General features: G+C 36.7%; 1 protein-coding gene across 4 annotated transcripts in view; it reads left to right on the forward strand.

Moving 5' to 3' along the window:
* ARK2N (arkadia (RNF111) N-terminal like PKA signaling regulator 2N) overlaps positions 1-24,964 on the forward strand; it is a 70,929-nt gene that overhangs the window by 33,660 nt on the left and 12,305 nt on the right. For 3 of the 4 annotated variants that reach the window (XM_030867844.2, XM_030867841.2, XM_030867843.2), the window contains exons 3-4: positions 13,420-13,602; positions 24,761-24,887. In XM_030867844.2, the coding sequence (XP_030723704.2) occupies positions 13,420-13,602; positions 24,761-24,887 (310 nt within the window). The remainder of the gene's footprint in view (positions 1-13,419; positions 13,603-24,760; positions 24,888-24,964) is intronic. The other variant, XM_030867845.2, reaches the window with a different exon arrangement.

The raw sequence follows: 24,964 nt of genomic DNA on the forward strand, positions 1-24,964 counted from the left end.
TGGGCTTCAGTAGTTGTGGCTCATGGGCTCTAGAGTGCGGGCTCAGTACTTGTGGCGCATGGGCTTAGTTGCTCCGTGACATGTGGGATCTTCCCGGACCAGGGCTTGAACCCATGTCCCCTGCATTGGCAGGCGGATTCGTAACCACTGTGCCACCAAGGAAGCCCTTTTTTTTTTTTAATGTGAAGAAAGGGGATGGAATGCAGTAATCAGGGGAGGAGGTTTTTGTTTGCTAGGTAGAATTGGGCTAAAAATTTGTCCCATAGCCTTTTAGGCATTGAAAAGAGGTGGCATGACATAAGCAGTTCTCATTTTCTAGGAGAAACACTTCTTTTCTTGATACTGAGACCTGGGAAATTTTTCTTTTGTCTATTCATAAAAAATCACTATGAGATAAAGTAAACCATATTTTCAGAAATACCCTGAGATAAATGCAACAGAGCATTTCATAGGGTAGTTCTTTATAAGACTTCTTGGTATAGGTAGATGGTATAAGGCCAAGATTGATTGATTCCATCAGTCATTCATTCAGCAAATATTTGGGCACCTACTATGCGGCATTGGGAATGCAATAGTGAATGAAAAGTCCTTGCCCTCATGAAACTTAAATCTTTTCTGAGGAGACAGATAATAAATGAATTCATCATATGCTATCAGGTAGGGATATACACTATGATAATAAAGCAGGATATAAGAGATGAGATAAAGATGGACTAAGGATGGGGTAGAAAAGCTATTTTTTTTTTTTTTTTTCCTGTACATAGGCCTCTCACTGCTGTGGCCTCTCCCGTTGCGGAGCACAGGCTCCGGACGCGCAGGCTCAGCGGCCGTGGCTCACGGGGCCCACCCGCTCTGTGGCATGTGGGATCAGCCCGGACCGGGGCACGAACCCATGTCCCCTGCATTGGCAGGAGGACTCTCAACCACTGCGCCACCAGAGAAGCCCAAAAAAGCTGTTTTAGATATTGTAGTCAAGAGTGGTCTGAGGAGGTAACATTTTTAATAGCTCCCTGAAGAAATGAAGAGTTCAGTATAATTAGTTTTATTAGAAACCCAAAGTATATGGGACCCAAACCAAAGCTGATCTGGCCTAGTTCAAGGATAAAACACTGTATGTAGAGGAGCATATCCTAAAACTAGAATCCTATGAAACCACTGTTCTACTTGCTATTAATAGCTGTACACTATTCACACGTTTGGAAAGTGCTGGATCATGTGGAAGCAGATTTCTTTACTGCAGGACAACTCGGAGCCGTTAATGTGCTCTCCAAAGTGGGGAGGATATGATTTGTAGCATATCCCAAACTTAACGACAAACCTTTTTTTTTTTTGAGGCATACCTTTTAGCATCTTGCACAGACCAGGGTTTATAAAAAACTGACCCAGAGGTATACATGGATTATGCATATCCTCTGTGGGGTTTTTTGTTTTTTTTTTTAATTTGGCTAAGTCACATCTTAGTTGCGGCACGTGGGATCTTCGTTGTGGCATGTGGGAGTTTTCCTTATGGCACTCAGGCTCTAGAGTGCACAACCTCAGTAGTTGCAGCATGTGGGCTCTCTACTTGTGGCACGTGGGCTCTAGAGCGCGTAGGCTTAGTTGCCCTGCGGCATGTGGGATCTTAGTTCCCCAACCAGGGATCAAACCCATGTCCCTGCATTGGAAGGCAGATTCTTAACCACTGGACCACCAGGGAAGTCCCCTCTATGTGGTTTTTCCATAAGGAAAAAAAAAATTTTAACTTAAAACAAGAGCATTTGATAAAAATCAATTAGCTGACAATTATTGTATACTGATTTATTATGGGTCAGCTGTCAAAACAACTTTTAGAATTTTAAAGTCATAGTGGGAGAATATTCAGGGATGCGGTGGTTTTCAATCAAGGCTGTACATTAGAATCACCTGGAGAGCTTAAAACAAAAAGAACCTGTAATGTCTGGGAGCCACCTAGGTTTTGGTATTTGTTAAACCATTCCAGGTCTTTATGTTCAGCAAAGGTTGAAAAACACTGTTACAGATTAATAGTTAGTTGTATAGTAACAAAATACACAATCCTCTACAGATTCAGTGAAGCTATGAAAAATGGTAGTATCATGTTGTGTTTCTCAGAATTACCAACTTTTGTTTGGTTAATTAATTAAAGTGCCCCTTATGAGTGCTATACCTATATGGCTGTTCTTAGTAATGCTTATGCCATTTTCCTGAATAAGCTTGTCTTAATAAAAATACAGTTTTCTGATTTAACCATGTTTTATCAAATGGCCTCAATGTCTTTAAAGCTGACTTCAGTTGTGCTGGGGGATCTGAAGGAGCGCCCAGGGAAATTCCAGGATTACTTGACAGGGGTGCTGTGTGTGATAGGTGCTGCATAGGCAGTGTCCTAGAAGAGGCCATGAGCTGTTTTTCCAAGATGCAGAGACAGAAAGAGGAGAAGTTCCTGGTGTGGATGGAAAAGCTAACTCTACTTGACACTGGTGAAGAGAACAAGCAGCTACTGGAACCCAGGGAACTTAAAATGCAACTAGTTGGCCAAAGAATTTCCCCTGTCACCCAGTCAGGTGCTTACATGCAGATGCCTGATTCCCAAGAACTGCCACAGCAGCCCTTTGTGACTTGTCACAATGTTGACAGTACATTAGAGTTCTCAAAGACATTACAGTTTTCCAATTAACTTTGCTGAAAATGGGAATATTACAGAACAACCTTTATCTGCTTTTTGAATTGTGTAAGAAAGAATATGCTTTTGCCCATTGTAAGTTTCTTTTGATGATGTTTAAAAAATGATAATAGTAAACAGTTTCTTTTTAAAAAATTAGATATTCAGAACAGAGTTTGATAAATTCTAGCTTGAGTTTTGTTACATGTGGTTGGAACGTAGAACCATATTTATACGATGGTAGGGGTGATCCTCATCTTTATGCTTTTTTCATGCAAAAATATAAATAAAATATAAAATAGGGAATCTTAGTGAATCCAAGGTGGGTAAGTAGTTAATTCCCTGAGAGTCTCTTAGCATTATTCTCTACAAACACTGTTGACTCCCTTCTGATTCCAATAGGAGGAATGATGTAATTAATTCCGCTCTGGAGGTCATGAGTGAATATATTGCATGAACACTTTTCTATCATTCTTTCGTATGTCATTTAATGAACTAATTTGTTGCTAGTCTTTAATGAATTATATTAAATCACCTTTGTATGCAGGAAGAATGAATTATTTTCAAGCAAATTAATTCTCTGTACCTACTATGCAAGATACTGTAGGGAAAGCGGATTAGAAAGGAGTTTGATTTCATGCATGAGAAAAATAGTAGTTTTCATTGTTACATAGATAAATTTTTATTTTGAGCTTTAACTTAAAGCTCAGTGCCTGAGCCAATAACCTGGCAGACATCATCGAGAGGAATTGTTTGGTGCTCTGATGTAAAGGGTACCTCTAGAGGATACAGATGAAATGGTCACTCTATTAAGGGTGTGTATTGAATGGGTTTTTAAATTACTAGTGACTAAGTGTATTGGCTAATGTACTACCAATTTAATTTTGTTTTCAATCCCTGGACTGAAAATAAATGGCATGTTAAAGAGCCCATGGAGTGTGTCAAAGGGGAGAAAATAGCACAGCATTGAAAGGTTTTGCAACATGATAGATTTTTAATGTGTGGCCTAGGACTGGGAGATACTGGTATTTTATCTTTTCTGGGTTGGTAGGAATATTGTGAGAAAAAGCTAAATTAGGAAGAAAATTTTCAGTAGGACTATATAACTTTGCTAACATTACCTGTTTTTTTAAAATTGTACTTTCTACTGGGTTTACTTACAATAAAAATTTAGTAGTCTTTCCCTTCAAATTTATAACCTAATAACTTCTCAATATGAATAAGGTTAATTATTTTAATATTTAATGTAGTTGCAACTTTGGAAAAGATCTAATTCTGTGTTTTGCAAGAGGAAAGATAGGTGGCATATTTGGAGTTTCATGTATAGTTAACACAAGAACAACAGGATTTTGAACTGCATAGGTCCACTTATATGCAGATTTTTTTCACTAACTATGTGCTGTAGTTCTATACGATCTGAGCTTGATTGAATTCGTGGATGCAGAACCAGAGACTGTAACATTTTATGTGGATTTTCTTCAACTGTGCAGCGCGGGTGGGAGCCTCAACCCTTGTGTTGTTCAAGGGTCGACTGTATAAACAATAAAGACCTCTGTTTTATTTTAGTAATTTACCAGTAACCACTCAGAAAAATTGTCACCACTTTTTCTATTTAGTTCTATATTCAGACATTTATACCTTGTAAATTAACTGTAATAGACTGAGTCAATTTATTTTGCTCTTCTAGTTTTGAAGTGAAAAATGACTATTGTGGTTTTTTTCTTTTTAGAACTTGATATATGAGAATTGGGAGTTTCTCTGAAATGATAGTGCAACACTTGTAAACTACTTCAGCCAATTTTTTTTTAAATTAAGTTTTATGTCAACAGGAAGAGCAGATTGGTTTTGGGTGACTGACAGGTTTTTAACTAATCTGTAATCTTTACTTGTAGTTGCGATGTTTTCAGGGAAGTTTGTTCTGTCTTCAAATTCTCCCTGGCATCACAGATTTTACTAGACATGGATTCTTAGATATAAGAAAATGTTAATTTAATTTCAGCATGTTAACATGACTGCTTTTCTATGCATGTATAAACTGCTTCAGGCACTTAACAGATTTCTTTTTTGTTTCATGATTTAATATTTCATATATTAAGCATATAGTGGAATGCCTTTTAATTTTAAAATAGAAAATAATTAATGAATCCTTTAAGAATAACATATAGACATATTCCTAGTATTGACTGGGATATATTCTAATTCTTGTTGTTACTAGATAACAGAGTAGGAGATCTACAGATTTTTTTTTGCCTTTTAGAGAAAAATGTCAATTTAATGGAATTATCAGACATAGGTTTTAATAATTGATATTCAAGGTAAAAATAATATTTTGAATATTTGAGAAGGTGTTAATAATTTTGGGAAGCCTTTTCTACATAATTTTGGATAAAGATGTGGACAGAGGCTTTGATAGAAAGAAAAGGAACACCAGAATATATTGATTTAATTCATAGAATATATGCCAAAATATTATAATTTATTCCGAAGTAAAAATTGACATTTTGTGGTTTTGAGAGTTTAACCTTAAGAATAATTTTATAGCAGAAACATATATACAGATTTCCCTCTGATTTTCAGTTTCTCACAGTGCCTTGAAAATGTGTTGCTGTCTTAAAGAGTATTGTTTTGAAAAACAGTAGTTTTTTTTAATATGAGTTGTGCTTTAAAGTGATTATACCTTTTCCAGGTTGCACAATTTAAAATTTCTTCTTTCAGAAAAATTTGTTTTTGTATTATGGACAAAGAAGTATTAAGTATTTGAAGTAGTTTTAAAAAAACTTGACTGCTGTTGTGGATTGTTGAATTCTCTTTCACTGAGGCAAAGTCTATATTCCTAAGATTATAGTACTTATATGTACTAATACAAAGAAGTGGGAATTATTTTTGGATTACGTGGTGGCATTTTTATGTAGGTATTGTTTTAGAAGTGCCTAGTGGTCTTCCCTTAACTTCCCTTTAATTCCCTTAATTTTCCTAGAATTTTAAGAAGGTTAAGAAATATATCCTGTTTGGACTTTTTGTAGTGTATAAAGGGCTAATGCTGGACAGAAACTTCTTTCAAGTTATAGCATTAATCTAGACATGGTCCAAATGCTTTTTATTTAAGAATATAATCCCGTATCTGGATTATGTCATCTCTAATGGGTACTTATGGAATTTAGTTGCTGGTATTTAAAAGGGGGGGCAGTGAAGATAAATGTTTTCTAATAATCTGTCTATAGACTGTTTTCTACCTAGTTTATACTAGTTCAGTGTTCTAGGACATTAGATTTCTAATCATTTTAAGAGAATTTAATCAGCAGGTTAGAATTATCAGGTTATGCGAGCCACTCATTAGATGATAACTTTTAATTATATTGATGTGTACTTTGTGTGCTTATTAAAACTTGAGTGTAATAAGAGCTCAAATAAAATTTTAATTTAGAACACAGTTCAGTAAAATTAAAATCTTAAAACTTAATATTTTGCATGAAGTGTGTTTTTTTTTTTAAATTTAGAATAAAGGTTCTGTCATTTTGGGGCTCCAAGAGAAAGCCTGTTTTTTGTTACCAAGTCAAAGGAATAAGCCTAGTCTCAAGGGGGTATGTTTGTGCACGTGCTCGTGTATGTGTACCCACCTTCAGAATTTTGAAATAATTAATTCTGTATTTTTATTAATGTTATAGTTGACAGGTTGCTGGAGACATAACTATGCAATAGTCTACAGGGATTTTAATGGATTCAGGTCATTAATGTATCCATTTATTGCTTCCTAAATGTGTGTTGAAAAAAAGTTGCCCACATACTAGTTAGGGTGATTAGTTAAAGGGAAAAATTTATTTCTTAGATTATCAAGTAAAGGTTTGGACCACTTGTTTGTTTCATTAGCCGACTGAGTAAAAGAATATACATGAACTAGTTTATTTTGCATCATTGCTTTTGTCATTCCTTAGTGTTAGGTATATTTAACAGCAGAGACTCTAGTCTCTGGGTCAAGGTACAGCTCAGTTTAATTAGATTTATTACTTAAAATTTGTATGCAAGTCAGAATATTAGAAATGAAGTCATTTTAAATGTATTAAATCTGCTGTTAATGAAAGAAATGCTATAGTGATTTCTTTTGTTGAGCAAAACAAAACACCCAGATTGATATTACTGATAATTTTCATTTTTAATATACAGCTAAATTTGCCTGATGGTACAGTTATATGAAAATTATAGGAAAGATGGTGAATAGACTTCATGCTATGTATCATCATTTGTTTAGAGTAACATATTATAGGCAAGTTATTTTACAGAAGGTGACTTTTAAAAATAATTACCTGTTATATTTTGTTTAACTTGTATTGATTTCCTCTCTTCTGTTGGTATTATTTAAATGGTACAGTGAGGGCACAATGAAAAAGATTTTGTGGAGTTCCACATGTCAGAAAATACAGTATCAAAACAATTTCAGCAAATTTATTAAACTGAAAATTTATTAATTTATTATTAAATTTGTTCTAATAAAAATTGTTCTCAAAGAATAATTCTCAAAATCTTCTCTAAAAATGGTGTATGTGCCCTTAATCACTGTACAGATAAGAAACTTGTCTTTTTAATTTGTCTAGAACAGTTGTATGAGTACATTAATTGTAATCAACGTGAATAACTTCCGAGTTCTATACTTTTCATTTTTTTCTTGATTTCTGTTTTTAATTTCTCTGACGTTTAGGAAAGTTAGTGGGGATTGAAACCAAACTGTTAGTTTACTAGTAATGAGTAGATCTTTTCATAGTATCTTAAATTACTACATCTTAAAATAGAAGACATCCTAAGAAATGAAGGAATAGTAATCCACGAGGAAATGTATTCTTTGGTAATGAAGGTATTCATATTATAACTTTAAGATTTGGGAAGAATGTTATCAAATTACTGTGATTTTAATTTTTATTGCATTTTCTTTATATCTTTTACCTAACTCTGCATTTGAAGTGTATCAACTAACCTAGATAAATAAAAATTTTAAAAAAGAAATGTTTCTTGTTACTCTCTTTAGGATCATATTGCATTAGTTATAGTGATTCCCTACCAGTTAATTCACATTAGGTGTTCCTGAGTCAGGAAACCTGCTTTTCCATAATGGAATTAGGTATCACTAATAATAGATTTTACATGATGTTTTTCGGATAATTTTCAGGTTTTTTTGTAGTTGGTATATCAAAAAAGAAAATAACAAAATACCAGTGTTAACATAAAAGGTGGAGATTCTTCTCTTTTATATGTCCTTCTAAGTTATCCTATTAAAAATTTAGGAATATTTAGAAAATATCAAAATTTAGACTACATTGAGGAATAATCAAAAAGCCGGAATGGATGTGTCTTTTGCAGGGTACATAGACATGAGGATGTAGCTAAAGTCATATCTGATTTTCATCTTCTTCCTTCGTTTATGTAGTGCAGATATTTTAGTTTTGTTCTCTATAGATCTGAATCCTCAAAGCAGTAGGTTGTGGATTTGTCCCTGAGATACAAAGATAAATTGAAAGACAGTGACCTCTTCAAGTGCCCTGTTTTCTGTATTTAATCTTGAATATTTCCTTTTACTTCCTCTTTGATACTTTCAAAGTTAACTCTTCATCAGTATCGTAGGTAACTTTTCTGGGTGGGCAAAATGACCTGTTTTTTTGTCAGTATGATGTAAGAACAGATGTAATCCTTAAAACTTTATTCCTCCCTTGGAAACTATAACATCTAAATTTTTCATAATTGAGATGAGTATAATGCGAAAAGTACAAAATAGTTATTGACTCAATTTTATTTTTAAAATGTTTTTTTAACTCTTAAACATAAAATTTCAGTGCATATTGCTGCATTTCATTTTCATTTAGCACTATCTTCTTATTTTTCTTTTTTCTAAAAGAGCTTTATGCTACTGTTATAAAGAAAAGATACACAGTTTTGGTACTTAAAGTTGTTTTTCTAGAGATGGCCCTTTTCTATATAGATTTTTTGTCTTTTCTGGTTGATGTAGTTATCTTTTCCAAGAGATGCTTTGAAAATGACTGTTTTCTTTTTATTCTAATTGTTCTCGCTCCATGTGTGTATATATACTGATAGTAATAAAATACAGCATATGTATTCTCAAGTATTTTTTCTCATTTGCAAAATAATCAGTTTTCATCTTGGTAAATATTTAGATGTGTAATGAAAAAGCTGTTTTCTTATTGGATAGGTTCTACCAAAATGCAAATTCCCTTCTGCAACTCTTGAGGTTTTCCCTTTTTCTCAGTCCCTCAGGCCCACACCTTATTCCCCCTACACTTCTTTTCCTTACTTAGTCACCACACACATGCTCCTCCTTCTTAGACTCCTCGCCTAGGTAATTTCTAAGAACTCTTCTTTTAGATGTAACTTTTTGAATCTCACTATCTGGATTGAGGCTGAGTGTGATTTCCACCCCCTCCCACTCTCTCTAGATGTTGTAGATAATGGCACTGGGTTTATTAGGCCCTTTAATGACTGAGGCAACAGAACCTCTGTGGGGTCCTTTGCAGCAAGGTGGATTTTTTTTCTCTCCTAGTGAGGGGTTTGGGGAGATTGGCTGTAGTAAAGAGGAGAGAAGGGATTTATTCTGGGTTTTATTGTATATTACTATAGCCATTGAAATGGGAATTGAATGAGCAAACACTGTATTTGTCCATTTGCCCCACCTTTTCTTGGGCCTAAGACTTAGCAATAGAGAGAGAAGGAGGAGTGGTGTTTCCAGATGTCTCTGGGATACAAGAGGAATTCTGTTTCCTAGATTTGATTAGATTTCATACTGGGAGACTGACAAAACTTGTGTTAGTGCAAGGGCTCTCTCTGTAGGCAAGAATGATGCCAAATATGAAATAATCCCAAATGATCTCTATTTGGCTTTGAAACACTTTCATATGAATACATCCAAGCTGCCATTTCACTTCAAACAAAAATAAAAATACGAAAGCCACATGTGTGATGACCTCATTAATCCCAGCAAAGCATTTACTTAACAAGTGGGTTAATCTATGACCAGTAGAAGGCACCAGCCCAGTCAGTGATGATTTCTCAAAGCTTCTTGCTTGCAGGCTGTGTACAGCAGAGTTTACATACAAAGATAAGCAAGCAAATAATGAAGTAGGGTAGGTGCTAATTATAATGGAAAGGTGGGGCATTGGACCAGTGTTTGAACTATTGTGTTCTGTGTTATGTCTTTAACCTTAACCATAACCCTGTGAACAAACAGTCATACAGTTAAGTAGGCAGGACTTTAACCTACGTATTTGCTGCCAAAAATCTGTGTACTTCCTATGCTGCTCCCAGTCTCATTCTGTATATTTCCCATTCCCTCATCACTGATAACAACTGTAAACTATTCTGGTTTCACCTACGGAGGACTCAAATTTCTCATCTGTAAAATGAGCCTGGTAAATTATGTATTCTGTAGTTCTAAAATTCTGTGCTTTTTGTTGTTAACTTTGAAAAGAGGGATTTGTCAGAGATAAACGTAGTAGAGGATGTTAGGCTTTGGTTTGCTTTGGTTTTTTGTTTCTGTGATTCAAATTTTTTCCATGAGATTTAGAAGAGAACATATTTGAATAAAAGGAAACTAATTCATAAAATTAAACATTTGTCGATAATAATACAGAAGGTTTAAAGTCACACAGGGGTAAACTTCACTGTATCAGGAATGTGTGATGAACAGATACATCTGTATTTTGGTATTTGAAAAGTTAGAACCTGTTTATAGACTAGGAAGTCAGAGAGAGGACACAAACCTATCTAGCATAATATAGACAAGTTGATGTTCTGAAATAAAACATAGTCGGTGGATTGCTTGACCTTTTATTTTTCTTCCCTTGTAATGAGCAGCAAAAATTTCAAGATATTTCAATCAGGAGAAGAAACAGCACTTGGATTAACTACAGACCAAGTAGTTATTAAATAATTGTGTTAAATTTACCTTTATAGAGAGATGCTCTTAATGACTATAGAAAAACTAGTTAAGTTCATCATTATAAATTGATGTTGTAAGATTGACAGATACCAAATGGGAGAATGTACGGTTTGGATAACCTTTTATGTTGTAAACATGGACTGCTTAGTGACTACATTTTAAATTGGAAATGTTTCCATGTGTAATTTTACTTGAAGTGACTATTTTGATGTTTTTGAAAGTCAAAATAATCTTAGTAGCGGTGCAGTTGTTTTAACAATCAGCGAGAGGAAGGACAGTAGCTTCATGTTTATTCCATCCTGTAATGAATTGGTGGAGTCAAACTGGAAGCGTAGCTAGCTGCTTCTGTTATTAATATGCTGAGTTTTTCTAGCTCCTCCTCAGTGGTTTGATTTTATTTTTTCCTTCAAGAGATACTTATTTTAAAAGGATCTTACCTGTCTCTTAATTCTGCTGTGTAGCAAGAATCGTGTTTTTAAAGAATATCACAGATTGTCCCCATCAGTTAGCTAATATTCACACTTAGCGGTTCAAAGTCCAAGCCCTGAGGCTAAGTGCTTTGAACACATCTTATTTAATTTTGGTTTGCTAATAAGTATAAGATGACTTTGGAACACAAGATCCTTAATTGTGGTTTCTTGTTGGAAGGCAAAGTTGGAAAGGCAACCTTTCCTTTACTTTATTAAAGTTGATATAGTACTGACTTGTCATTGTTTGAATATACTAGATATAAAAATTGACAGTGATAATTTATTTTAATTTTTAAGTATAATTAAAATGTGAAAATATTACTGTCTTTGTTTATGATGAATACTAAATTTAAGCTAAGCTATAAGGTGTGCTGTTTGGAAATATGGAAGATACAAGAATGAAGCCAGATAACAAGTTTATGCTTGTATATCCTACTGATGAAGACTTTCAGACAAGTTATTTCCATGGGTAGGTGATGTTACTCTGCATGTACATATACACTTATACTTTTTGCATGATTTCACATGTAGGAGTGGTACAATTTTGACTTGACTGTTGACCTGTTGCCTCAATTTGGTTGTGGTGGGGGGAATGTGAGGGCAAGAGGTTGTGAATGGTATTTGTGATATAAATTTTAAAATAAATCACTATTTTTTTTTTCAAACACAAAACACTTAATAAAGCCCTTTTAAAAATAGAACATTTGGTCAAATAGTCAATATTGTACTTGACCCTCATATTTTCTGCAACCAACTATTTGGACATCACACAGTATCTTATTATTCCATAATAATCATTTTGAACTCTGACGAGAACTCCATAAATGTTACAGCTTTCTTTTCTTTTTTAGAAAAGAAAAACCTCAGACATGAACCAGGTTTTTGCTATTTGATCTAAAATCCATTACTAACTGTTACTGAGGCCACACTCTTGAATTTTATGAACATGATTTACCCTTTTGGGAATTGGAAATTATTCTTAAGTAGTCAACTGAAATTGTCATGATCGTCAGAATTTCATATTGTGACATGTCTGTTCCTTATACGGTGGCACTTAACAACTCATTTGCTTTTATGTTTGGTCATTTTTTATTTTAAAAATGTTGCTACATAAACCTATGGCTTGGGAACTTAGTCTTAAGGGATAAGTACCCCAAGTGTGTTCCATGTTTTGTTTAGTGACAGTTTACACAATGGATGTTTGTATTAAAACAGTAATCCTTCATTGTGTTCTATTTTAATGATTCGTTGGCATATGTATTCCTTCATAGTCAAGAGTTTCATAAAATAGGTCTGTTTAATGTTAATTTGTTGGATTATATTAAGAAATCTTTATGGAAATAAGTGATTTGCTTGCACTTCATAAATAGCTCTTGGGGGAGGAAAAGCATTTTATTTTAAAATGGCAGTAGTAGTAAGGGATGTGTTTCATAGTTGACTGAAAACTTTATTTTTGCTTTCTGCTTTTATATTAGAAAAGGGTAGCATTTTAAAGCATGTATCTATTTTACAAGCATGAATATTGAATTATTTTAGCATGAATCACTGCAGTATAATTACTTCAGAGCTCAGCTGCCATTTTCAGCTAGTTAGGGTGATTTGGAGGTAGAAGGGATCTCTTTTTTCTAAGAATTTTAACATCTTCCTCTCAAATAACCCATAAGGTTGTGTATCATTTCCTTGGAGTATGAGCTGGTTGTTTTTCTCAGGGAAAATAAAATAGAAATATCCCTCATAAGACATCCAAAGCAAAATCCTGAAGATGGATTTCATGAGCATTGTCTTTTTGTAGCATATTGTAAGATGCATAACATCCCTACTATTATAAAAGAGCTTTACTGGAAATAGATGTCAGTCAAGTAGAGCTCTTAAAGTAGAAAAATATATATTTGATTTTCTTCTCTGAATCTATTAGGGACTTCTAGTATTAGCTACTAAGAGGAAGAAACTAGATTCATTCTCTTAAAATATAAATTGAGCTTAATAGTTTGCCTCAGTGTTTTTCTTTAAAAAATCAGTTTCACTTTCACTGTAGAGTCTTCCCCTTTTTCTTAATCTTTTGCTCTTTAGGAGAATGACAGGAATTCAGTGTAACTTTTGTTCAGTATATTCTTGTCTTTGTTCTTCATAATAACACCCTTTTTCCTCCTTGCCAAATGTGTCCCTCATCTTTGTAAGCTCGGGTTATCTCTTTCACTTTCATATCATGTACAAAATATTAGATTGTATAAAGTGCAGCTTTTCTGACCATGTAGAATCATAAGATAAAGACAATTGGCATTTAGGGGGCTCTTAGTTGCAGAAGTATTTTTCACCCCACAAGTTAGATACAAGTATACATTTTCTTTCCTCCCTAGATGGACCTCCAGTTGTAGCTCATTATGATATGTCTGACACCAGCTCTGAGCCAGAAGTGGTAAATGTGGACAATTTATTGGCGGCTGCAGTAGTTCAAGAGCACAGTAATTCTGTAGGAGGCCAGGACACAGGAGCTACCTGGAGGACCAGCGGGCTTCTAGAGGAGCTGAATGCAGAGGCAGGTTGGTCTCCCTCCCCCGCTCCCCCCTTTCTCTGATGGTATAGTATGCATGTGTCCTGGCAGCTATTTTCCTTGCTGAGGAGAGCAGGCCAACTAAGAGACATCTGGCATTAGATGATTGTGGCTTCCAGGGTGCCCTTTATAACAGAAAAGATTTGGGTAGCATGTCATTCGTCTTTCCTAATCACAAGAAAGCAAAAATGAGAATATCTAAGACAGTAATTGTAGGCATCGGTAGATTTCAGTATATGTACTTCTTGAGTTAAAAATGCCTAACATGTAAAAATTACCCAGATGACCTGATACTACCTCCCACCCCCACCCGCAATCCCATCCCCCCTTCTTAGTGGTTTCACTCACTTATGGACCTTATAGTTTGGGGAGGGAGCTGTTACAATTTGCCCTGTGGGGCTGTTGCAGTGCAGTGCTGCACTGTTTCTTCTGCCTCAGTGTGCAGTGTCCCTGTTAATTCCTTTACAGTTGTTCTCATTTTGTCTTTTCCAACTCCTTTCCGTTGCTGTCTCTGTTATCTCAGGAAAATCTCTCTACCTGTCTTACGTTGTTTATCTTGGTTCTGGGATGATTCTTAAGAGTGATATTTTATTCTCTGAAAAACCTATTGCTGTTACCTTTGAAAACCTTGCACAGTGCCTCCAAGTCTCCTTCATTATGTTCCTCAAAACTCTTTCTTCCAACGTTCTTTCTAATTTAAACCTTTTTCTAAAAGTACTAGTGCTTTTAGAAAAGTTTAAGAAAAGAGGTAGAAGGGATTGAGAGACAGACTGCTTATGTAGTGTGTATTTTCTTTAGTGCCATAGAAGGATTATAGTTTTCTAGTTAAATTATAAATTGCGTTGGCTTAATAACTACCTAAAACATTATTTTTATGGGAAATGAGTTTTTATTACAAAAGTAACAGTGAGTTATAATTTAGAACTTTTTATATTTAAATTGTTTAAAAGGGGAGACAGAACTCCACAGATCATTGTCATTAATTGTTCATTTCATAATCTTTGATTGAAACTGAATAAAAAAGTTTCTCTTATTTGTTGAGCTTCTGATTAATTTATTGTGACTAATTTTGGAACAGGACCTGGATTTAGTTTTAACTGTGTTGTGACTGCTAACTGCCTATTTAACCTTGGACAAGGTGATTCTCCTCTGGACTTCAGTTTTTATATGTATAAATGCTTGATTTGCCCAACAAGGATCTTTTAAGTATTTATTAATGTGTATAAGTACTTTGAAAAGAATCAAGTAGTAATACTTTATATCAAAGGGGAGTAGTTTATCTTAATTTTCATCCATTGACAGTTAAGTGATCCGTTCTACTTCAATTTTACTACCCTGTTTCCTTAGTCTTGCCATGAAATGTAGACCACTTTATAGTAAATTCTTAGGAAAAATATGAACAATTACTTTTTGTTATTTTGCTTTTCATACAGAGAATTTTAATATTAGTTTGAACTATATGGAATTGTTAATATTTGACTTTCTCATCTACAACAAATTTAGCAGTTTAATATGAGTTAACCTAAAAGTGCAAGGCTTGGGGTCTTACAGTATCATTAAAGTCACTAGCATTGGGTGGGGGGGGGAGCATCACATTTTCAGGTTCAAGTAATTGTTAGCTTGATTATTTAAAAATACCACTAGCCTTTGGTGCTTAGCTCTAAGAAATAAAACATGGCAAAAATATTTGAGGAGGGAAACAGCCCCTCTCTACTCCAAAGCTCCCCTGAATTTGGTATTTAATGTCTGGCATTCCTGTGTATTCCTCCATACTTCTGCTGCATTTGTTTTGTATCTGTAAACAAGCATGTTTTAATACTAATTAGTATTACATAGAAGGCAATCATTTGCAACTTGCTTTTTTAGTTCAACATGTTGTGAAGTTTATTCTTGTTGATGTGTTGCTATAGTTCATTTACTTTTCACTGCTATTTAGTATTCCAGTGTATGACTATATCATAATAGACTTACCCATTGTCTTCTTGGACAGTTAGGGTACTATTCCAAATGATGCTGCCATTGACATTTCCTGTACATGTCTCTTGGTACATGTGTAGAGAAAGCACATGTGTGTGCTTTCTCTATATATTACAAATCATGTGTAGATCTTTGTATATTGTAGGACATGGACATCACTGTTCAAGAGATCCCCATGATATTTTCTTATGAAGCCATTTATTGTCTCATTCAAAGTTTTGGGTTTTTTTAATATCTAACATGCAGGTCTGTGAGTAATAAATAAAACTTAATAATACACTGTAGTCTTGATGTAATTATCATAGTGGGAACCCATCTTGTGAATTTGAATATACTTACTATATCATAACAAAATGTTCATAGAATTTATTCTCAATTGCCAGTTTATAGTTTTGATACTTGGGAGTATTAGTATCAATTAGATGGTCATTCTTGAGTTTGGAGTTTAAGATAAATGTTGTAATGGTTAATCTGAGTTTTCCTTCTCTCCCTCCCAATAAAATAAAAACCCAGTCACTGAACTAATTAATTAATAGCAGCAGTGGCTAACTGATAGCAGCATCTCAGACCAGGTCTACAGTCCCACTCCATTTAGAATCACATAAGCAATCATTAGGGATAGAGTAGCTTATCTCTTTTTCTAAGCAATTAGATGATGTTCTTGTATGCAAAATAGTTTTTACTGTTTAGTTTTAGTTTCAACCAAGGAAAAAGAGTTGAAATTAGGAAAGCCATTGGTCAAGAAAACTTTCTGACCCAGAAAACTTTCTGAACTTTCCATTTCAGCTCTTGCCATATGTTTACTCCTTCTCACTTGATGCTAGAAGTGGACAGTATAGTGGGTGGCAGCCTGCTGCCAGCAAACAGCCTGATTTTGAACCAGCAGAGCCACTTGCATACTGTGTGACTTCAGGTAAATTATGTAAAGCCTCAGTTTTCCCTATCTACAAAACTTGGATAAAACTAGTATTCACCCCAAGAGGTTATTATACTGTTATGTGGAATAACATATAATGTGATTCATATAGGATGAAGTACACAGCAGGCCCTCAGGAATGCTAACTGGCATTATGTTAATACATTTATGCTGAAGTAGGCTAAGGAAGTGATTTATGGACCCAGTCAGTGGATTTCTAATTTATTCTCCTGCCCTGGAATGAGTTGCTCTTGCTGCAGTATTTCCTAAACTTTACCTGAGCATAGAAATTACCTGGAGTGCTTATAAATATTCAGACTCCTAGATTTCTCCCTGAAAATCTTGTAAATAGATCTGAAATGGTGTCTGGGAATCTGTTTTTAATAACTTTTGCATCGGACATGTTTAGGAAACTGCACCAGTATATATGAAAATAGCTTGATTTTTGCTTATTGCTAATAACAGCTCACTGTAAACATAAATGTAGATGAGGCTAAAAGAAGCAGAAGTCTGAAGTACTCTTGGTGTGGAAGGCTTATAATTATTACACTAAATTTATTTATGTATTTATGCCCCCGGAAATTAAAAATTCTAAACAAATGATCTCATTTTTTCCATCAGCCTTCTTATTAAGAAGGTAGACTATGAGCATTTTCCCCATCCTTAAAATAGGTCTGGTAATCTTGATTTGTCCATAATACAAGCTTAGTTGTAGTGAAGAGAAAAAAATCTTGGGTTTCCTGTTCTTAGAGTAGGGCTTTTTATGATCAGACCAAAATGACCATGTTTCTATTGTTAGCACTATTATTTTTTAATATGTTTGTTTATTTATTCATGGCTGTGTTAGGTATGCATTGCTGCGTGCGGGCTTTCTCTAGTTGCAGTGAGTGGGGGCTACTCTTCGTTGCTGTGCGTGGGCTTCCCATTGTGGTGGTTTCTCTTGCTGCGGAGCACGGGCTCTAGGTGCGCAGGTTTCAGTAGTTGTGGCGTGGGGGCTCAGTAGTGGTGGCTTGGAGGCTCTAGAGCGCAGGCTTCGTAGTTGTGGTGCATGGGCTTAGTTGCTCTGCGGCATGTGAGATCTTCCTGGATCAGGGCTCGAACCTGTGTCCCCTGCATTGGCAGGCGGATTCTTAACCACTGTGCCACCAGGGAAGCCCTCTATTGTTAGCACTTTAAAATCATTGTATCAAGTCTTGTGAAGGAGATCAAGTTTCCTCTTGTTCAGCTGGTACATGTGGACTGTAAGATTTTAGATTTCTGATCTCCTTTTCTCCCACTTTTTAAAGTTTTTAATATTTTTGTTGAAAAAATTTAACACGGTAATAATTTGTTTGCTTTAAAGCTAAATGAGTAGTGATTTAAGATAGTAATCTTTTTTATACCTAGCATGCCACTGTCATCCAGTATGTAATAATTTTATATACTTCAAATAGTCTTAGGACTAGTTCTTAGTAGATATATGATTTAAAAAGAAAATGTTTGCCATGATAATTTAATTACTACCTTTTCTACTTTCTGATTTATTTATGTGTTGAAAAGATCTGTAGTGGGAGGACAAAAATTTAAAATTTTCTTATAGAGTGAAAGCAGTTATCTTTCCAAAGAGCTACACAGGGAAAGACCTACACAGAGACGGCCAGATGCCACAATAACTAAATATAAATCCTCTGCTTTATTTTCAGTTTAATATATGGTAATTGTGGTATTTACACTTTTTCTACAGAGCTTATTCTTGTTCTAGAATAGGAGTAGATTAGTACCACTGACAGTATTTGAAGAACCTTATAACATCTTTGACTCACTTTTGTGTATGCTTTAGGCACTGCTTTGCCATTGGATTCCTTTGAGGTCAAGGGGGGCTGGTGCAGTGTGCATATGGCCCAAAGGCCAGAAGAGTATTGGGCTCTGCACTAGAGCTTCCAAAAGAATGTGTGACTTGCTGAAGAGGGTTACATTGAGAGAAAAGGACTAATTGTCCTGGCTGTGAAATAGAGGAGGGGATGCATTCCTGGCTGTTGGAGAATGCCATGGTGTCTCTTACAGAGCATGGGATCCCACAGATTTTGGTGTAGATCCCAGCTGACTTGTTACCTGAGTGGCACATTTTATTTAATGGCTCTGAGAGGAAATGTGGTAGAACACTCACACCATTAGTCTAGAGTTGTTAACACTCACCAGGAAATTTGTTTGTACCTTCCCACTCCACCTCATCCCCCGCCCTGCCCGCCTCCCCTGTTTTATCTTGTACTGACTTTTAGACCAAGCAATAAAGATAATGGCTACAAGAGCAGACCCTGATTTTAAGTGATCAGTTTTAGAGCATCATACAGGTTCTTTAACAATACTAAATGCCAGCAAATTTGGATTATAAATTTTATGGCCAAAAGTGCACCGCCAAAATGGTTTGGATTGATCTGATAATGTAAAAGCAATATGTAAATTATTAGTTTCTGAATACATAATGGATGAATAAAGTTAGAAGAATCTTAAATTTGGGTGATACTTAACTTGCTTTTTTTTAAAGATTTTAAAAAATATATTTATTTATTATTATTTATTTTTTGGCTGTGTGGGGTCTTCGTTGCTGCGCGCGGGCAGGGGCTACTCTTCATTGTGGTGCACAGGCTTCTCATTGCAGTGGCTTCTCTTATTGCAAAACACAGGCTCTAGGCACGTGGGCTTCACTAGTTGTGGCACGCGGGCTCAGTAGTTGTGGCTCGCGGGCTCTAGAGCACAGGCTCAGTAGTTGTGGTGCACAGGCTTAGTTGCTCCGAGGCATGTGGGATCTTCCTGGACCAGGGCTCGAACCCGTGTCCCCTGCATTGGCAGGCAAATTCTTAACCAGTGCACCACCGTGGAAGCCCCTGCTTTTCTTAAGATATAAAATTATGAGCAAAAGTTAGCATAGTAATTTTTCATTTCGTTCCTCTTTAAAAAAGAAAAAGGCAGAGTGATGATATTTCCTGATCTGAATTGAGGCTATGTAGGTGATAGGGTCAGGATGAGGGGCCTAATCAATGAAGACTCGTTATTTGGAAATATTGATGACTGTGACATTTCACAGAACATTCCACAAATTGGAATTATAAATTAGAACTGTGGAAATAGAGCTGGACACAGAGCTACTAAGAATTAACTAATTCTGTCATGTTCTTGTTGTGTTTTCTTAATTTCTGTTGTTTAAAAGCATTGAGTAATCAAGGAAGAAGAGTTAGGTTATAGCAACCGTGACTTCTTACAATTTGCCTTTTCAGTTTGGTTTAATTCAATTAGCTTCTTTATTTTTAGTATGGTTAGGGCTGAGCCCGTTGCTGTGAGTCTGCCACAGGGGGTTTTAAGTATCTCTTGGGGCTCTCTACTCTTTGCTTCTTAGTGAGTAGGCATGGAGAGCTTGGGGGTGGCTGTCCATACAGATAATGAGCATTCATATAATAATGAGTAATAGTGATAGCAGGACTTAAAGTGGAGAGGGGAAGGAGAGAGGGGGAAGAAAGAAAGAAACTAAGTGCCAATAATGTTTCACATTGAGTGAAACTTCTAGAGTGAAAGGAAAACTTGGAAGATAAGGACTGCTGGTGTTGGTACTTGAGGATGGAGGACAGTAGTTTGTAAGTGATCCTGATCCCCAACCTGAGGTGTAGGAGTCAGAGGCCTGCAGGGGAGGCAGCATTTTCAGGAAAGTCAGGTTTCCACAAGGAGGTGAAGAGAAGGTTCAGTGCCGTTTTCCATAGAGCTAGCACTCCAGAGGGCAGTGGAGTGGAAGAGTTGTAGGAAGGGGAGTAATAGGTGGCTGGGGCAAAGGAGAATAACAACTGAGTAGGGGACAAGACAGACAAATGGATGGTCCCAGAGGGTTGTATATTTTGTGAGTGGCGAGGAGGGTGGAAGTACGTTTTACTTCTCATAACCATTGGTTTTCCTCCTACCTCTTCCTGATGCTTTCTCATTTCGAACTGGCAGCATTTTTGGACTCATACTGTTAACTTCCACTGCACTATTCCTCTACCTCATTGAACCTATCACCCAGTCCTTTTTCACCTCCCCCTAGCTGCATTTCTTTACCTATCTAGCATATGTTAAGCCCAACTCTCCTTTACCGATATCCTCAGCTCCTCGTATAGTTGGCTTTCCTGTTGTACCCAGCTGGCCAAGTCTGATCTCTGGATGCACACTCACAGCCTTTATCCACACTGGAGATGATTTTTCATGTAGTTGGAAAGTTGTGGGTCATATTAACTTCCTTATCTGCAATCTCATCCTGGCTCTCAGTGCTGCCCGGCACCTTCCGCCTTTCCGTAGGCAGTATTCTTTCTTCACAGTGGCTACTTCACTTTTCTAAGCTGACTCTGCTGCCCTACCCACACCTGTGCTCTGCAGATGGTCTTTCTGCATTCTTCTTTTTTCTTTTTTTTTGCGGTATGTGGGCCTCTCACTGTTGTGGCCTCTTCCGTTGCGGAGCACAGTCTCCGGACGCACAGGCTCAGCGGCCATTGCTCACGGGCCCAGCCGCTCCGTGGCATGTGGGATCTTCCCAGACCGGGGCACGAACCCGTGTCCCTTGCATCGACAGGCGGACTCCCAACCACTGCACCACTAGGGAAGCCCCTTTCTGCATTCTTTACAGATCAAGATTACCTCAGCTTTCTGCCATCAAAGCTATTCTCTGCCTTTTTTTCTAAATATGGCCAGTAAAAATACTACATGCACATACGCATCCCCCTCCCTCAAACCCATATTCCTCTCAGTACCGTCTATTGCCTTTTCCTCCATAGCCAGACTTCTTAAAATGTGTCTGCTCTTCCTTCCCTTCCATTCTTCTTCGGCTTGCTTTGCTACATTAGCTTCAGCCCCATCATTCCTCTGAGGTTCCCCTGGCCAAGGTCATGTATGGTCATCCTTATCACCAATTCTAGTGGCCTCTACTTAGTTCCTCCTCTTACTGGGCCTCTGTACTGGGCATTGTTAAGCACTTCTTCCTAGAAATGCTCTTTTTATGGTGCCCTGGCTTCATATCTTCAGGTTTTCTTTCTCTGTCTCTTGCTGAACCTTGGTGAGCTCCTCTTCCTGTGCCCGTCCCTTAATTATTGGTGTTTATCAAGGTTCTCTTCTAAGCCCCCTTCACTCCTCTGGATGACCTTTATCTCCCCACCTGTTGGGAGGACTTATCAAATCTGTTATTTCCTCTCTAGACCTCTGACCTGAGCTTTAGAACAGTAGTACCTTCAACTGCCTATTGGACATCTCAACAGCACATTATCATCCTAAGCAACCACCCTCACATGTTCATTGGTGCACTGAATGGCACTGTATCCAGTTACCTAAATCAGAAACCTAGGCATCGTTTTTACTTTGCCTGATTCCCAACATTACTCACCCTTTGTACTTAGAGAAACACAATATTTCTCCTTTTGTTTCATTCCTAGTTCAGCCATAGTCATTTCTTACCCAGGAAACTATAGCAGTCTAACTGGTTTCCTTGCCTCTAGTATTTCTTGCCCTGCTACTGGTTCCATTTCCATACTCCAAAAGGAAAAATTTCAAAATACAAAATCAGATCATGTCATTCCTCTACTGAAATCCTTCATTGGCTTCCTACTTCTTAAGGTCAAGTCCAGACTCCTTACGCATGATCTGACCTCTGCTGACTTTGCCAGCTCATTTCTCATTACTTTTTTTTTTTACTACCATTATCCCAAATCTCACCAAACTTTTATACCCTCAAGGGCACACAGTGTTCCTTATGGTACTTCCCTTCACCTGTGCCTGCTCTTCCCCGAGAGCTCAGTGTCCTTGATTATCCTCAAGTCCAGGAAACATTCCTTTTCTCTGTGCATCCAGGGCATTATTATTTACCTCCCTGTCAGACTAGTTTTCAAGCCATAATGCAGTGGACTGCTTTTTTTATCCCTGACTATATTGTAAGCTCGTTGAGGGTGGAAACTGCCTCCCTTGTTTATTCCCTGTAGTATTCCTGGCACTGAGCACAGTGCACAGCATATCATAAACAAATATTTATTTTAGAAACAAATAGATAAAGTAGACTGTTATAGCTGCGCAAAGCAAGGCTGCTCAAAATACTGAATATGGGCAAGTTGAAGGTTTGGGAAAAAGGGAGACTCAATTTGTATTCCTCCGTAGCAGTGCCGTAGGAACCGTGTTCATGACGACAGTCTTAACTACAACATTTAAGTAGAAATTGGATAAAAGACTTGGCTGCAAGCAAAGTATTGGGGTCAGAGCAAGAATCTAGGTATACCAAATCCAGACTTAACCAATTGCACTTAAGTAACCACCCTAGCTTTAACAAAACTGGGTTTTGTCTGGTGGATGCCACCTTTTGTATGCTTGTAGGGTTCAGTACCACTGCCCACACCACGTAGAATCCTATCTAGATTATTTTTTAATACAGAAGGTTAACAAGCCTATGCAGACTGTAATACAATCTCAATCACCAGTTGTATCTAGAAGCCTTTTTAATCTTCTGTTTTCTCATATGTGCATCATTTTCAATGGAAGAAAAAGAGTAGAAATAATATTAGAGAATTGTAAAAAGAGACCCACAATCATATTCAAATTTGATTACTTTTCATAGCTTTTAACTAGCCCATACATATTTTTATCTTGTTATATGTAACTCTTTGTATGCTATACTTACACTTTTCCCAAATTTCTACATAGCACTCCAGTGACTATCGTTTGACATCATGACACTTTGCTTATTTAAAGTTTTTGCTGTTAGGCTAAATTCTCAGAGATGGGATTATAGGGTCAGAGAGTGTAAAAATTGTAAGGCTTTTGCTTTGGAATTGTCCATGATTTTCCAAAAGGGTTATACTAGAAGTTGGCAGGAGTATGAAAGTACAAGGTGTCTTAATGACCTTGAAGCATTGAAGTGAGTGAGGTGAGAGGGGAAGAGAAAGCTGTGTACATAAAATCTTATTTATATTGGTTTAACTTTTATGATGTGTCACAAAGGATTTTTTTTTAAGTAGGGAGAAATAATTTTGTATCAGATGACAATATATTCAATTAAAAATACCCTTTAAAGAGTAAATGAAAATTTGTACCTGTTACGACTCTATTTATTCCATGTTAACTCCTAGATATTCTAAAATTCATCCTTTTAAGTCAGAACATTCAAGAGCTGAGTACATAGGTTGAATTTTAACCCTTTTTTTTTGGCCCCAACCGGGGATTGAACCCACACCCTCAGCAGTGAAAGCTTGGAGTCCTAACCATTGGACTGCCAGGGAACTCCCTTGGGTCCGATTTTGTCAAATCTACATTCCTTAGGAGAAAATTGTTAAAATTGTTTAAAATTGAGATAAGATTGTTAAATCTTTCATAAGGCATCCCAGTATAAATATGATATTAGTGATCCTATTATTTACTCCATTTGTGCCGTTGAACTTGCTTGCTTGCTGCGTTGGGTCTTCATTGCTGCGCGTGGGCTTTTCTCTAGTTGTGGCGAGTGGGGGCTACTCTTCGTTGCAGTGCACGGGCTTCTCATTGCAGTAGCTTCTCTTGTTGCGGAGCACGGGCTCTAGGTACGCGGGCTTCAGTAGTTGTGGCACACGGGCTCAGTAGTTGTGGCTTGCGGGCTCCAGAGTGCAGGCTCAGCAGTTGTGGCGCATGGGCTTAGTTGCTCCGCAGGATGTGGGATCTTCTGGACCAGGGCTCGAACCCATATGCCCTGCATTGGCAGGCGGATTCCTAACCACTGCGCCACCAGGGAAGTCCCCTTTTGAGCTTTTCTGGTTTAGAATTTTGTTCTATTAAAATGATAAGCAGTAGAGAACCCCATTGACCTCTAAGTGGTGACAAACCTGTCATATGCAGGTCATTTAAAAGCAGACTAGATTTGAATGCATAAAGCATTATAGAATGAAGTAGAGTATAATTACAGTTTATATATACCTATAGTTAGATATATATATTTGTCAGAGTACTCCAAAGTTTTTTCTCCTAAGGGATGCGAGTAGAAAGTGAGAGACTTGAAGTTCTTACTTTTATATACGTCCATGTTGTTTCAGCATTCATTTAACAATGTGCATGTATTCTGTTTAATAATTTTTTTTTTTAACAGAACACTGCCCAGTTTCCTTCACATGGGTAACAATTTCGCTGAGGCAAGCTTTCATGAGGGGATTCTGTTTCAGTGATTAAACTGGGAGGAGAAATCTGTCAGTGAGTTGTTTCTGCTGCTTATAAGGAGTCAAAATGTAGTGCTTATTTTTTTCCCCTTCTGTCTCAGGTCATTTGGATCCAGGATTCCTAGCAAGTGACAAAACATCTGCTGGCAATGCACCACTCAACGAAGAAATTAACATTGCTTCTTCAGATAGTGAAGTGGAGATTGTGGGAGTTCAGGAACATGCAAGGTAGGATATTAATTGGAGAGAAGAAAATGGTATGGCATGCCATGGCATGGCTGGCATGAATGGTGGGGCTATTTCTC

This window comes from Globicephala melas, chromosome 13 (genome assembly GCF_963455315.2).
Source record: "Globicephala melas chromosome 13, mGloMel1.2, whole genome shotgun sequence".
In the NCBI taxonomy this organism is placed as follows: domain Eukaryota; kingdom Metazoa; phylum Chordata; class Mammalia; order Artiodactyla; family Delphinidae; genus Globicephala; species Globicephala melas.